This window comes from Monodon monoceros, unplaced genomic scaffold, assembly GCF_005190385.1.
Source record: "Monodon monoceros isolate NGI ecotype Baffin Bay Population unplaced genomic scaffold, NGI_Narwhal_1 Super_Scaffold_14, whole genome shotgun sequence".
Taxonomy (NCBI): Eukaryota; Metazoa; Chordata; class Mammalia; order Artiodactyla; family Monodontidae; genus Monodon; species Monodon monoceros.
In genome coordinates this window covers 59,402,193-59,417,235 of record NW_021703770.1, presented here as the reverse complement: position 1 = coordinate 59,417,235, position 15,043 = coordinate 59,402,193, and the positions used below count along the sequence as shown (strand labels likewise).

Here is a 15,043-nt window from a genome sequence, read left to right as displayed (position 1 = left end):
TATCTCATTTTTGAAGCACATTGAGGGTAAAATGTTTTTCCATTTTAACTAACCGTGTTGTTGTTCTAGTCAGTGTTGCATTTTAGCACGAGAATAAAGCAGTCCCCTGCTCCCCGACCTCCTGTTCTCTCTCCGCATCCAGCCAGAACTTGTCTAGTTTACCAACAAAACTGCACCCTTGAGTGGCGGGGAATTCAACATCCAGAGGCGGGAGCAGATTTCGGCCAATCAGAAGCCAGGTTCGAGCCGCTCGCCCATCCCGGTGGTGTGTGATTGGTGGTTTCCCACGGGCGGAAGAGACCCTCCGAGGCTCCGCCCCGCGCGGCGCGAGCCAATCGTCGCTCCGCGCAGGAAAAGACAGAAGCAGTGCGAGAGATGTAATATGGCGGAGAACACCGCCTCAGCGGCTCCGAGCCCGCGAGGGCTTGCGGATGGGGAGGATGCAGGTTCCCTGGAGGAGCGGATGGCGGAAACGGCGAGAGATGGTCAGGAGCAGGTTGAGTGCCAGGAACTGCTCGAGTGCCAGATGCAGTTGGGGGCCCCTGAGGAGGAGGAGGACGCGGGCCTGGTGGCTGAGGCCGAGGCGGTAGCTGCCGGCTGGATGCTCGATTTCCTCTGCCTGTCTCTTTGCCGGGCCTTCCGTGACGGCCGCTCGGACGACTTCCACCGCACCCGCGACAGCGCCGAGGGTGAGTGCGGGGCGCGCCCGGGCCGGGGGCGGTGACCGCGGCGGGCTGCCGAGGCCAGGTTTGCGGCGCTGTCCCCCAGGGGGTCGGGGATCGGGCTGCTGCGGCGCCCGAGCGGAGGGCCCCCAGCTCAGAGTTGATCGTTGGTTCCAATCCCGCATCCGCCTCCTCTCAGCTCCTCAGTTTTGCTCAGATTCATTAGAGTTGAAAGAGGGTTAAGTGAGTTAAAATGAACAAAACTGCACCGAATCCAGTGTCCAGTTCCTTTTGTCGCCTGTGGCGCTTGTGTTTCTTGCTTTTTTCGGCAGAGATACTCCTGTAATGGCATTTATTTAACAAGTCACTGTGACCTAGGCATCAGTGTTTTCTGTCACTTCGGGAGCTATCTAAACCTGGTTTAGCCCGCTGGCTCCGTACAGGCTTCAGAATAAAAGTAACTGACAATGAAATCGACCGCCTACGCAAGACAGCCTGTAAGCGATGGACAGAGACCTTGACGCCTAGAGAAGGCTAGCTGGCTTTTTGAATGATAACCGAAAGATGCTCTGGTATTTATATGACTTGGCCGTCAACTTATTGCAGCCGAACGCAACCCCAAGATACTATTTAGTAGGAAATCAAATACCTCAGTAAACCGTATTGGTACATTTCAGCTTCACGGTTATCCCGTTGAGTTAGGCAAGTAATCTCAGTTTATAGAGGAGTGAACTAGTTAAAACAACCTAAAGCATTGATAGGTTAAAGGGTTGTTCCAGACGCATGCCTTATCTTCCAATTCAAGAAGCTTTCCTCCGTGTCACAGATAACACTAGAGCCATGGTTAATTAACATTAATTAGGAAGTTAAATCCTGGAATGAAGCCAGTTCATTTAATAATTCGAATTATTATAAAGGCCTCTTTGGGGAGGAGGCTAAAATTATCTATGTGTTAATGAATTTGAATTGGAAATATCAGTATGAGCTCCTGTTTATAACATATAGAAATATCAATGCATATTATACATATGTAGACACAGGTTAGGATATACTCATATATTTCCTTGTTCTGTCAGATGAAAGGGTGTAGAAGCAATGTAACCCTAGCAGCAAGGGGTACACTTAGCACTCACGTCTTGGTTTCCAATACCATTCTCCAGAGAAATGGCCTGATTCTGGGACTGGGACAGGAAATATACAAGTTGAGCCTGGAGCATCTTGTAACAGAAAGTAAAAAAGTGCTAAAAACAAAGCAAAACAAAACCCCCAAAGAAACAAAAAAAAATCCCACAATTATGGGAGTAGTACAAAGGGACACGGGAGCCAACCGCAAGGGCTCCCAATGGCCAAAGCTGAAATAACTCGAGCAAGAAAATACAGTTGACCCTTAAACAACACAGGTGTGAACTGCACCTGTCCACTTACAAGCCAATTTTTTTCTCAGTAGTAAATAAGACAGTACTACGCAATCTGTGGTTGGTTAAACTGGGAATACAGAGAGCCGACACTGGGATTTTCAACTGCTCAGAGGGTCAGCGCCCCTAACCCTGGCATTGTTCAAAGGTCAACTGTAGTGTTGGATTATAACTTAACATATAAAATAAATATCCATAAAGTTCATACTGATGTAAATAAATGGTGGAATAAATATACAAATGGAAGAAGAGACAAATCTCCGACGCAGAAGAATTCCAGGTAATTCGTGTAGCTACTCTGTCCTCAAGGAGGTGGAGCGTAACTCCCCACTCCTTAAGTGTGGGCTGCGAAGAGCACAGGATACAAAGGGGGAGAAAGTAGAGAAAGCTGACAGACACTGGCCCACCTAGGTAATCAAGGTCAGCGTCAGCAGTGATAGCTAGTAGCATGTACGCTTGATACAGTGTGATGAAAATGGAACTTTACCTCTGTGACCCTCCTCCCCAAACCCCATAACTCTAATCTAATCATGAGAAGAATATCAGACAAATCCCAATAGAGAGGTGCATTGTACAAAATACCTCAAAATTGTCAAGGTCATCAAAACCAGGGAACGTCTGAGAAACTGTTATAGCCAAGAGATGCCCAAAGAGACATGATGACTAAGTGTTATGTGGTGCCCTGGTTGGGATCTTGCAGCAGAAAAAGGACATTAAGTAAACACTAAGGAAATCTGAATAAAGCATGGACTTTAGTTACTAATGTATCAATATTGGTTAATTAATGTAACATAGAATACTAATTAATGCAAGATGCTAATAACAGGGTAAACTGAGTGGAGGGTATATGGGACCTCTTTACTATCTTTCTTCACTACATTATGTATATTTAAAACCATTCTAAAAAGTAAAGTTTATTTTTAAAAAAAAAAAAGGACCTTGTAAGGTTCTAGCCCAAGACCCAAGGAGTAATCTAGGTCATCTCCATTATTTGAAGGTTAAAGGCACAGAAACCCAGAAAGAGTAAACTTTTTCAGGTTGCATTGCTAAAACAGATATGCAAACTGTGAACATAATATTGTCTCGGTATTCCATTTTTGACTAAAAGGACTCCCTTTTATCTCTTATAGAATTTCATTTACTACGCTTTTCAAGATTGTAAACACATACAACTCTGATGCTTCCTAGAAAATTCTTAGCTCTTTCATTCCAACTCAGAATTATTCTCCCACCTCACTTATCTCAGATAATGCCTTTTCCAGACTGATATTCCTAACCTGTCTCCACCGTGGGAAGCAGTGTAGAATTGTAATTAAGAGCATGGGCTCCATAGTAAATTGTCTGAGTTTGATTCCAGGCTCTGCTGGTTTATAGCCATAAGACTTGAAGCAATGACTTGGTACCACCAGTTCCCGTGGTACTACAATTTCCTCATCTGTAAAATGGTAGTAATAATGGCATCTACCTCAAAGGGCTGTTGAGAGAAGCAGATGAACTGATATGTATAAAGCAAGGTTCCCCAGCCTCAGCCTGTTGACATTTTGCACCACATGATTCTTTATTCTGTGTATGCGTGAGGGTGGAGGGGGAATGAGGTGGAGGTTCTCCCGTGCATTGTAGGATCCTTGACCTCAGCCACTAGGTGCCAGCAGCACCCCTCCCACTCGTGACAATCAAAAATAGCTCCAGGGGCTTCCCTGGTGGCGCAGTGGTTGAGAGTCCGCCTGCCGATGCAGGGGATGCGGGTTCGTGTCCCAGTCCGAAAAGATCCCACATGCTGCGGAGCGGCTGGGCCCGTGAGCCATGGCCGCTGAGCCTGCGCGTCCGGAGCCTGTGCTCCGCAACGGGAGAGGCCACAACAGTGAGAGGCCCGCGTACCGCAAAAAAAAAAACAAAAAAACATTGTCTCCAGACATTGCCAAATGTCTCCTAGGGGACAAAATCACCTCTAGTTAAGAACCACTGCTAAGTGCTTAGAGTAGTGCCTGGTATTATAGTTAAGTGCTTAAATATAGTTGTTACTGTTGCTGGTCATTAGATCCTCCCTAATGTAGTGTTTGGTTACAGGTGAGGAAAAAACAGATAGCCAGGTTCAACCAGGGTAGGTTTTCATTGTTTTTGTTTTGTTTTATGCCTAACAGGTACAAAGAGCAGAAGGGCAGTGGTATGTAGGGTATCTGTAGTTATTGCATACGTAGACTAAATATGGAGGGAAGTGAAGACAGAAAGGATCTGACTTTCTTCCCTAGAATAGGTCTTTCTTCTGTTTTGCTCCTATACCATACTTACCCTTTATGACACATTAAAATTTTAATTAGTCTCTTGCATAATTTTTTGTTTAATTCCTGCCTTCTCAGACTAAAACCTTCTGAGGAGCAGGGACTGGCTATCTTATTATTCAGACATCAGTCCCTACCACTGGCCAGCAGTAGATGTTCAGTCCATGTTGAATAAGTTGTGTTTAAATTTTATATAAATTTTGTGCTCTTTTTGAATCCTATTTAATTATATTATGACTATATTTGGTCCAGATAATCTCTGGTGTAGCATAAGGTTATGGCATATTAAAATTGAGGAAATAAATACAAATAAATGTATTTATTTGTTTCATCTGCTTAGCAGCTGCAGGACTGTTTTTTTGTTTGCTGGTTAATTTAATCTTTGTCTTTTATTGCTACATGGTAAATTCAGTGAAAACCAGCATTATGGTTTACTCAGTGTTGTATATACTTACTACCTAGCATAACATCTGGGTGGGTGTTCAAATATTGGGGAGATTAACATTAATAAATGTTTTTAAAATAAAGCTTCGTAAACTGAACAGACTCTCGCTTAACTGAAACCTTGACAGAAATAATATATTTCCTATAATATTAGGCATTTTAAGGTATAAAGTATGATTCCAGGTAATGATTTGACACATTTTACAGTTTGGATCTAAATCTCCCTTTTCATTTCGTTTAGACTGCTACCTGTGAAAGTACGTAGTTTTCAAGATTTATTATTCTGCCTGTGAAACATCAGTTTTATTTTGAAGGAAAAGTCTTCATTGTTATTCTTTTTTGTTCTGATTTCCTAAAAATTGTCTATAAATAAAGCATACACTCTAAATTTATGATAATCTTTGGGTGATATTTGTAACTTATTTCTCCGCAAACCACGCAGAGGCACTGCTGGGTCAAGTTTGGAGTTTTGTTTTGATGTTTTAATAAGATTCACTTTCTTCACTTTCAGCTATTATTCATGGATTGTCCAGCCTAACAGCTTACCAACTGAGAACTATATACATATGTCAATTTTTGACAAGAATTGCAGCTGGAAAAACCCTTGGTAAATATGTTTTTATCTTATATTGGACATATTTCAATCTATGTCTAAGGGGAGACAATGAGAAGAAAGAGATGGGAGTAGTCCTTTGTTTTTGAGAGTTTGCTCACGTGTATTTGGCATGTACATCTGTACACAGACATACTTAAAGCTAGTAAAGGAAATATAATCCCTATCTTCTTAGAGTGATGGTTCTCAAATTTTAGCTTGCTTCCGAATTATTAGAGAACTTGTTAAGGAACAGAATGGTGAGTCCCCTTCTCCATCGTGAGTTTCTAATTTAGTAGGGTGAGTGAGGGGCCCTGGAGTTTACATTTCTATTAAGTTCCCAGGTGATTCTGATGTTGCTGTTGGGGGACCATGCTCCGTGTACTCTGTCTTTTTTTTTTTGCGGTACGCGGGCCTCTCACCGTTGTGGCCTCTCCCGTTGCAGAGCACAGGCTCTGGACGCGCAGGCTCAGCGGCCATGGCTCACGGGCCCAGCCGCTCCGCTGCATGTGGGATCTTCCCAGACCGGGGCAGGAACCCGTGTCCCCTGTATTGGCAGGCGGACTCTCAACCACTGCGCCACCAGGGAAGCCCATGTGTACTCTGTCTTAAAGATGTCACTAAATGGGGCTATGGTAACTTTGTGGTGACTCCTATTGCTATCATGCATACTCTTTTTCTAACTGGCAACAATGATATTTGAAACCTCTTATTTGAGCTTGATTTTAGCACTTAATAAGGGAATATGATTTTATAACTATAATTCTCTCTCTCCCTTGTCCTCATAGTTTATTTATTTTTATTTTTTAAAGCATGGATCATTCTTTTTTTTTTCTTTTATTTATTTATTTATTTATGTCTGTGTTGGGTCTTCATTTCTGTGCCAGGGCTTTCTCTAGTTGCGGCAAGTGGGGGCCACTCTTCATCGCGGTGCGCGGGCCTCTCACTGTCGCGGCCTCTCTTGTTGTGGAGCACAGGCTCCAGACGCACAGGCTCGGTAATTGTGGCTCACGGGCCTAGTTGCTCCGCGGCATGTGGGATCTTCCCAGACGGGGGCTCGAACCCGTGTCCCCTGCATTGGCAGGCAGATTCTCAACCACTGCACCACTAGGGAAGCCCCTCATAGTTTATTTTAGGTTGTAATGGCCAGTCCGGGTTCAGTTTATCAGTAATGGCTAATATTTACAGCATGGTTATTTAAAGGACCTTTTTTTTTTTTTACATCTTTATTGGAGTATAATTGCTTTACAATGGTGTGTTAGTTTCTGCTTTATAACAAAGTGAATCAGTTGTACATATACCTATGTTCCCATATCTCTTCCCTCTTGCATCTCCCTCCCTCCCACCCTCCCTATCCCACCCCTCTAGGTGGTCACAAAGCACTGAGCTGATCTCCCTGTGCTATACGCCTGCTTCCCAATAGCTAGCTGTTTTACATTTGGTAGTGTATATATGTCCATGCCACTCTCTCACTTTGTCACAGCTTACCCTTCCCCCTCACCATATCCTCAAGTCCATTCTCTAGTAGGTCTGTGTCTTTATTCCTGTCTTGCCCCTAGGTTCTTCGTGACATTTTTTTTTCTTAAATTCCATATATATGTGTTAGCATACAGTATTTGTCTTTCTCTTTCTGACTTACTTCACTCTGTATGACAGACTCTAGGTCCATCCACCTCATTACAGATAGCTCAATTTCGTTTCTTTTTATGGCTGAGTAATATTCCATTATATATATGTGCCACATCTTCTTTATCCATTCATCTGATGATGGACACTTAGGTTGTTTCCGTCTCCTGGCTATTGTAAATAGAGCTGCAGTGAACATTTTGGTACATGACTCTTTTTGAATTATGGTTTTCTCAGGGTATATGCCCCGTAGTGGGATTGCCGGGTCATATGGTAGTTCTATTTGTAGTTTTTAAGGAACCTCCATACTGTTCTCCATGGTGGCTGTACCAATTCACATTCCCACCAGCAGTGCAAGAGTGTTCCCTTTTCTCCACACCCTCTCCAGCATTTATTGTTTCTAGATTTTTTGCTGATGGCCATTCTGACTGGTGTGAGATGATATCTCATTGTAGTTTTGATTTGCATTTCTCTAATGATTAATGATGTTGAGCATTCTTTCATGTGTTTGTTGGCAGTCTGTATATCTTCTTTGGAGAAATGTCTGTTTAGGTCTTCTGCCCAGTTTTGGATTGGGTTGTTTGTTTTTTTGTTATTGAGCTGCATGAGCTGCTTATAAATTTTGGAGATTAATCCTTTGTCAGTTGTTTCATTTGCAAATATTTTCTCCCATTCTGAGGGTTGTCTTTTTGTCTTGTTTATGGTTTCCTTTGCTGTGTAAAAGCTTTGAAGTTTCAGTGGGTCCCATTTGTTTATTTTTGTTTTTATTTCCATTTCTCTAGGAGGTGGGTCAAAAAGGATCTTGCTGTGATTTATGTCATAGAGTGTTCTGCCTATGTTTTCCTCTAAGAGTTTGATAGTTTCTGGCCTTACATTTAGGTCTTTAATCCATTTTGAGCTTATTTTTGTGTGTGGTGTTAGGGAGTGATCTAATCTCATACTTCTACATGTACCTGTCCAGTTTTCCCAGCACCCCTTATTGAAGAGGCTGTCCTTTCTCCACTGTACATTCCTGCCTCCTTTATCAAAGATAAGGTGACCATATGTGTGTGGGTTTATCTCTGGGCTTTCTATCCTGTTCCATTGATCTGTCTTTCTGTTTTTGTGCCAGTACCATACTGTCTTGATTACTGTAGCTTTGTAGTATAGTCTGAAGTCAGGGAGCCTGATTCCTCCAGCTCCGTTTTTCGTTCTCAAGATTGCTTTGGCTATTCGGGGTCTTTTGTGTTTCCATACAAATTGTGAACTTTTTTGTTCTACTTCTGTGAAAAATGCCAGTGGTAGTTTGATAGGGATTGCATTGAATCTGTAGATTGCTTTGGGTAGTAGAGTCATTTTCACAATATTGATTCTTCCAATCCAAGAACATGGTATATCTCTCCATCTATTTGTATCATCTTTAATTTCTTTCACCAGTGTCTTATAATTTTCTGCATACAGGTCTTTTGTCTCCTTAGGTAGGTTTATTTCTAGATATTTTATTCTTTTTGCTGCAGTGGTAAATGGGAGTGTTTTCTTGATTTCACTTTCGGATTTTTCATCATTAGTGTATAGGAATGCCAGAGATTTCTGTGCATTAATTTTGTATCCTGCTACTTTACCAAATTCATTGATTAGCTCTAGTAGTTTTCTGGTAGCATCTTTAGGATTCTCTATGTGTAGTATCATGTCATCTGCAAACAGTGACAGCTTTACTTCTTCTTTTCCGATTTGGATTCCTTTTATTTCCCTTTCTTCTCTGATTGCTGTGGCTAAAACTTCCAAAACTTTGTTGAATAAGAGTGGTGAGAGTGGGCAACCTTGTCTTGTTCCTGATCTTAGTGGAAATGCTTTCAGTTTTTCACCGTTGAGGACAATGTTGGCTGTGGGTTTGTCATATATGGCCTTTATTATATTGAGGAAAGTTCCCTCTATGCCTGCTTTCTGCAGGGTTTTTTTCATAAATGGTGTTGAATTTTGTCTAAAGCTTTCTCTGCAGCTGTTGAGATGATCGTATGGTTTTTCTCCTTCAGTTTGTTAATATGGTGTATCATGTTGATTGATTTGCGTATATTGAAGAATCCTTGCATTCCTGGAATAAACCCCACTTGATCATGTTGTGTGATGATCCTTTTAATGTGCTGTTGGATTCTGTTTGCTAGTATTTTGTTGAGGATTTTTGCATCTATGTTCATCAGTGATATTGGCCTGTAGTTTTCTTTCTTTGTGATGTCCTTGTCTGGTTTTGGTATCAGGGTGATGGTGGCCTCGTAGAATGAGTTTGGGAGTGTTCCTCCCCCTGCTATATTTTGGAAGTGTTTGAGAAGGATAGGTGTTAGCTCTTCTCTAAATGTTTGATAGAATTCGCCTGTGAAGCCATCTGGTCCTGGGCTTTTGTTTGTTGGAAGATTTTTAATCACAGTTTCACTTTCAGTGCTTGTGATTGGTCTGTTCATATTTTCTATTTCTTCCTTATTCAGTCTTGGCAGGCTGTGCATTTCTAAGAATTTGTCCCTTTCTTCCAGGTTGTAAAGGACCTTTTGATGCAAATAATTCCATATTTATATTGGGTTTTACAATTTACAAAATGCTTTCCTGGCAGTCTCCAGTGGTGGGCCGTAATCGCACGGAACTGTTCACTTATAAACAGACTGGGTGGCAGGGATTCCCACCCTATTAGGACTGCTCTGGGAGCCCACACTCATCCAGCTCTGGCTCATGTGGTGTGCTGTGTTGTGGGGGTGAGTTGGACCCGGACAGTCAGTGGATTAGGGCTAGAGACAAAGCAGACGTGCGGAAGACGGTAGGTAGGTAGGCTGGCTGGGCTGGTGGCAGAGGAAGAAAACGGGCCGATGTAGACCATAAGCTAACATGGTTCACAGAGCTGTATGGTAAATTAAATGTGACAGAATGTTCTAGAAGTGCCTGGCTGGGCTTCACATATAGCAGTTGTTCATTATATTCTTATTTTCCCTTCCAACAACTTTTTCTCTCAAAACAAGGGTGCAAAAAAAATCCCTGTTTTGTGTGTGACCCCATGGTTTAATCTTGAAATTCACCAGGGTGCATCTTCGATATAATAGGCTGGGGTCAGTGATCAAGAATCACTATATTTCAAGAGAGGCAGCATTTAAAACTTAATTTTAGTTTATGTATTGGATTTTCAACTACACGTGACCCTGAATTTCAAATGGAGATGTTTGTGTGTAATTTGCTAAGTAGTTACCAGCCACTGTGAGTCTTTGATAAGAATAAGCTGATAAATTCTATTTTAAGAAAGTTTAACAGTAGTACAAATATTATCTCATTAAATATTCACATAGTATTTATTTACAGCATTTTTTTGTTTGTTTTGTTTTGTTTGCGGTATGCGGGCCTCTCACTGTTGTGGCCTCTCCCGTTGCGGAGCACAGGCTCCGGACACGCAGGCTCAGTGGCCATGGCTCACGGGCCTAGCCGCTCTGCGGCACGTGGGATCTTCCCGGACTGGGGCACGAACCCATGTCCCCTGCATCGGCAGGCGGACTCTCAACCACTGCGCCACCAGGGAAGCCCATATTTACAGCATTTTATAGGTGAGGAAACTGAGGCTTAGAAAGGCAAAATAACTTTTTCAACACCACACAGGTAGTACATGGTAGAGTCTGGAATAAACTCCAAAGTTTTAAAAACCACTATACAATATCGCAACAAGTGGTATATGGTGATGAAAAAGAGGAAGGAGTAAAACGGTGACTCCTTAGGTTTTTTTAAAATAAATTTATTTATTTATTTTGGCTGCGTTGGGTCTTCGTTGCTGTGCGCGGGCTTTCTCTAGTTGCGGCAAGCGGGGGCTACTCTTCGTTGTGGCGTGTGGGCTTCTCATTGCGGGGCTTGGGCTCTAGGCGCGTGGGCTTCAGTAGTGTGGCACGCAGGCTCAGTAGTTGTGGCACGCGGGCTCAGTAGTTGTGGCATGTGGGCTCAGTAGTTGTGGCTTGCAGGCTCTAGAGCACAGGCTCAGTAGTTGTGGTGCACAGGCTTAGTTGCTCCGCGGCATGTGGGATCTTCCCAGACCAGGGCTCGAACCCGTGTCCCCTGCGTTGGCAGGCGGATTCTTAACCACTGCGCCACCAGGGAAGTCACTCCTTAGGTTTTTAAGCTTTGGTGATTGGAATAATGTTGGTAGAGAGATAAGTTCTTGATTGATCCTGTTTCAAATATCTACAAAATATATAACAAGGATTTAAAGTAGTATATGCGAAAATCAAATTTCACAATAAACTAATTTCATGCTCTATCTCAATGAAGTTTGTTATACTGCAGTTAGACTTACAAACCATTTAAGAATTCTGTTATTGTGACACCTTATATAAAATATAATTTATTTCAGGTCTTAAAATCAGTATTTTAGTAGAGAAAATCTTCAGATGTTTTGTGAACTCATATATAGCCTTTTCTGTTTTTTATTTTTTATTTTTTTTAAGTTGATTTTAATGAGGAAATTAACTTGAAAAATCTTCCCTAAACTGGTATATACGAGAGCAGTGCCTGGCACATAGTATACACTCAGTCAATGTTTAAAGAAATGAATTTATAAAAAAATTAACAAAGTAAAGTTCTTCATGGCTTTCTAAGTTACTTATTTTTATTTTGGTTTTAAAAGATGCACAGTTTGAAAGTGATGAACAAATTACACCCTTGGAATCAGCCCTGATGATTTGGGCGTCAATTGAAAAGGAACATGACAAGCTTCATGAAGAAATACAGAATTTAATTAAAATTCAGGTATGAGTGTTACTTTGTGTTTATTATTATTATTTTGCTAGAAAATGAAAACAACATCTAAAGAAACTAAGAGCCACCTAATAGAAGTTGGATGGTAAACCTGTAGTAAAATATAATATAATCATTCTCTTTAGAAATTTGACCTATGATTTATTGTCTTGACATGAGGACTAAGAGTTGTTGGGACTTAATGTTTTCTACCTAAGTGCATATTGCCCCCACGTTGGAAAATATGCCAAATCTATTTAAAGATTACTAAACAACTTTCAAAAACCAGTGGTTTATGCTCTCCCATTTAAAGATTACCTTTTATTTTTATTTTTTTTTAATATTTTTTTTGCCCACACCACATGGCATGCGGGATCTTAGTTCCCTGACCAGGGGTTGAACCCACTCCCCCTGCAGTGGACACGCAGAGTCTTAACCACTGGACCACTAGAGAAGTCCCTAAAGATTATCAAATAATAAGAAATGAATGGGTTTTTGCGATTAAGAGAATGTAAAATTTTAACTATGTAGAGAAAATGTTAGTAGGAGTAGCCTATTAAAGAGTGAGAAACCAAAGAAAGTCATTCAAAGATATAATAGCAGGGAAAATGTTTTGTTTACAGGCAAAGTATGTGCTCAGGAATTTCATAGTTAAATAAACTTTTCCTAGTTTTTAAAAAAGTTTTCATGGTTGGGTAGGAGAAAATCCAGGTGGTGTCCCACCTTCTCAGGAATTAATTATTGACGGTGTGGTGACTGTCAATTAGAATTAAGACCTGAAGAGAATCGGCAGAAAAATGACTGCTGCTTTTAAGAATTTCAGCCCAGGGCAAAGGGATTTGTCATGTTATCCCAATCTTTTGGAGTTCTAGGGGAAGTAGGCCTTTGCTAAATATACCAGTAAAGTTGAACGGGTTACATAAAATACATAGCAAACGTGTAATAATATATTGCTTACTGTTTGCCAGATACTGTTCTAAGCACTTTTATATATAACTCTTTAATCCTCACAACTGCCCTGTGAAATAGGTACTATTATTTTCACCATTTTACATTGGTGTAAAGAAACGGAGGCGCCAAGAGGTTAAATAGCTTTCCCAAGTTTACAAACCTACCCAGATGGTAATGGTGGTACTATATCTTACCACATATGGTATCAAAAAAGGCCAGTTTATAAAATGATTATTCAAAAGCATCTGGCTTCCTGAGTTTCTATTAGAGATTTTCCTGGGGTCCTAAGTAGCAACTTTTATATATCCTAATCATCACAAACACCATCCATCTACCCCTTCTCTCTCTTCCCTTTTGCTCAAAATGACTGTTTAGGTGGGTCCTCAATATATATAATGTAGCTCCTGATTTATTTATTAATTCTTGCCTTTAATATCATTTATCAAATCAAAATTATTAAGCTACATAAGAATATTTTAAATGAAGCAGTTTAGACTTACCTGAGTTATTTCAATATTAAACAACAATTAGATATTTTAAAAAGCAATCTAAGGTTTGTATTTGTCATCCTGTCTTTTAGGCTATAGCTGTTTGCATGGAAAATGGAAATTTTAAGGAAGCAGAAGAAGTCTTTGAAAGAATATTTGGTGACCCAAATTCTTATACGGTAATTATTTAAATTAGAATCAGAAGTTTGGAGCCATTTATATGGAATAAGGAAAATTGAAAGAACATTGGAGGAGAAAAGAAACGTTTTCTCTTTTAAACAGTATAGTCCAACAGAAATATAATGCCAGTCCCGTATGTGATTTTAAATTTTCTAGTAGCCTGGCTTCACTGGTGGCGCAGTGGTTGAGAGTCCGCCTGCCGATGCAGGGGATGCAAGTTCGTGCCCCAGTCCGGGAAGATCCCACATGCCGCAGAGCGGCTGGGTCCGTGAGCCATGGCTGCTGAGCCTGCGCGTCCAGAGCCTGTGCTCCGCAACGGGAGAGGCCACAACAGTGAGAGGCCCGCGTACAGCAAAAAAAAAAAAAAAAAAAAATTTCTAGTAGCCACATTAAAAAAGTAAAAAGAAACAAGTAAAACTAATTTTAGTAACACTTTATTTTAACCCAGTACATCCAAAAACATTATTCTTTTTAACAATCAATGTAAAAAATATTGGTGAGATATTTTGCACTCCCTTTTTTGTACAGTCAGCCTCTGTATCCTGGGTTCCATATCTGGGGATTCAACCAACTGCAGATTGAAAATATTAAGGGCGAAAAAATTCCAGAAAGTTTCAAAAAGCAAAACTTGAATTTGTCACACACTGGCAACTATTTACATAGCATTTACATTGTATTAGGTATTATAGGTTATCTAGATATGATTTAAAGTATATGTGAGGAAATGTGTAGGTTATATGCAAATACTACACCATTTTATATAAGGGACTTGAGCATCCTTGGATTTTGGTACCCGAGGGGAGTCCTGGAGCCAATCCCATGTGGATACCAAGGTACAACTGTAGTAAGTCTTTGAAATCTAGGGTGTATTTTATACTTAAGGCTAAATTCAGGCTTACGCCTTTCAAGGGCTGAGTAGCCTTGTGTGGCTAGTGGCTACCATATTGAGCAGTGCAGGTGTAGGGAAATGCGTTATAACTTGCTTATTTTTCTGGAGGTTTCTTATGTTATCACTAGTTTTTGTGTGTATGTGTAATGTTAAGGTCAATAGAAGTTAATTTTTCAGTATTAAAAACAAAGTTATGAGAGCAAATTAAGCTTATTCAAAGAAATGTAGTTTTATACAGTTTTTAGTGAATTCTTTATTGAACAATAGCATACCTTTAGTAGAGTACATGTATCATAAGTGTATAAGTAGGTGTATTTTCACAAAAGGAACACACTTGTGTGGTGACCTCCTAGATCAAGAAACAGAACATCACCAGCACCCTCCAGGCACTATCCCAACCACCTTCTCAAGGGTAACCGCTATCCTGACTTGTAACATCCAAGATTAGTCTTTCTTATTTCTGAACTTTATATAACGGAATCATATAGCAAGTTTATATTTGTAAGAGAGATACATGGTATTGCTTATAACAATCGTTTGTTCATTCTCATTGCTCCACTGTAGGAATATACTACAATTTATCCATTCTACTGTGGATGGACATTTGAGTTATTTCCGTATTTTGTCCATTACATTCCTTTACATGTCTTTTGTAGAAAAAATATATGTGTTTCTATTGGGTATATACTTCGGAATAGAATTGGTGAGTTGTAGGATATGCACATACTCAGTTTTAGTAGATACTGCCAGAATTTTCCAAAGTAGTTATTATCAATTCCTGCAGTA

The 15,043-nt window shown here is 40.6% G+C and overlaps 1 protein-coding gene across 2 annotated transcripts in view; it reads left to right on the top strand.

Moving 5' to 3' along the window:
• The first annotated feature begins 370 nt into the window (after nucleotides 1-370).
• TERF1 (telomeric repeat binding factor 1) overlaps nucleotides 371-15,043 on the top strand; it is a 39,729-nt gene continuing 25,056 nt past the window's right edge. Inside the window, exons 1-4 of one of the 2 annotated variants that reach the window (XM_029223089.1) lie at nucleotides 371-689; nucleotides 5,312-5,407; nucleotides 11,640-11,761; nucleotides 13,281-13,367. In XM_029223089.1, the coding sequence (XP_029078922.1) occupies nucleotides 383-689; nucleotides 5,312-5,407; nucleotides 11,640-11,761; nucleotides 13,281-13,367 (612 nt within the window). In that variant the 5' untranslated portion in view covers nucleotides 371-382. The remainder of the gene's footprint in view (nucleotides 690-5,311; nucleotides 5,408-11,639; nucleotides 11,762-13,280; nucleotides 13,368-15,043) is intronic. The other variant, XM_029223090.1, reaches the window with a different exon arrangement.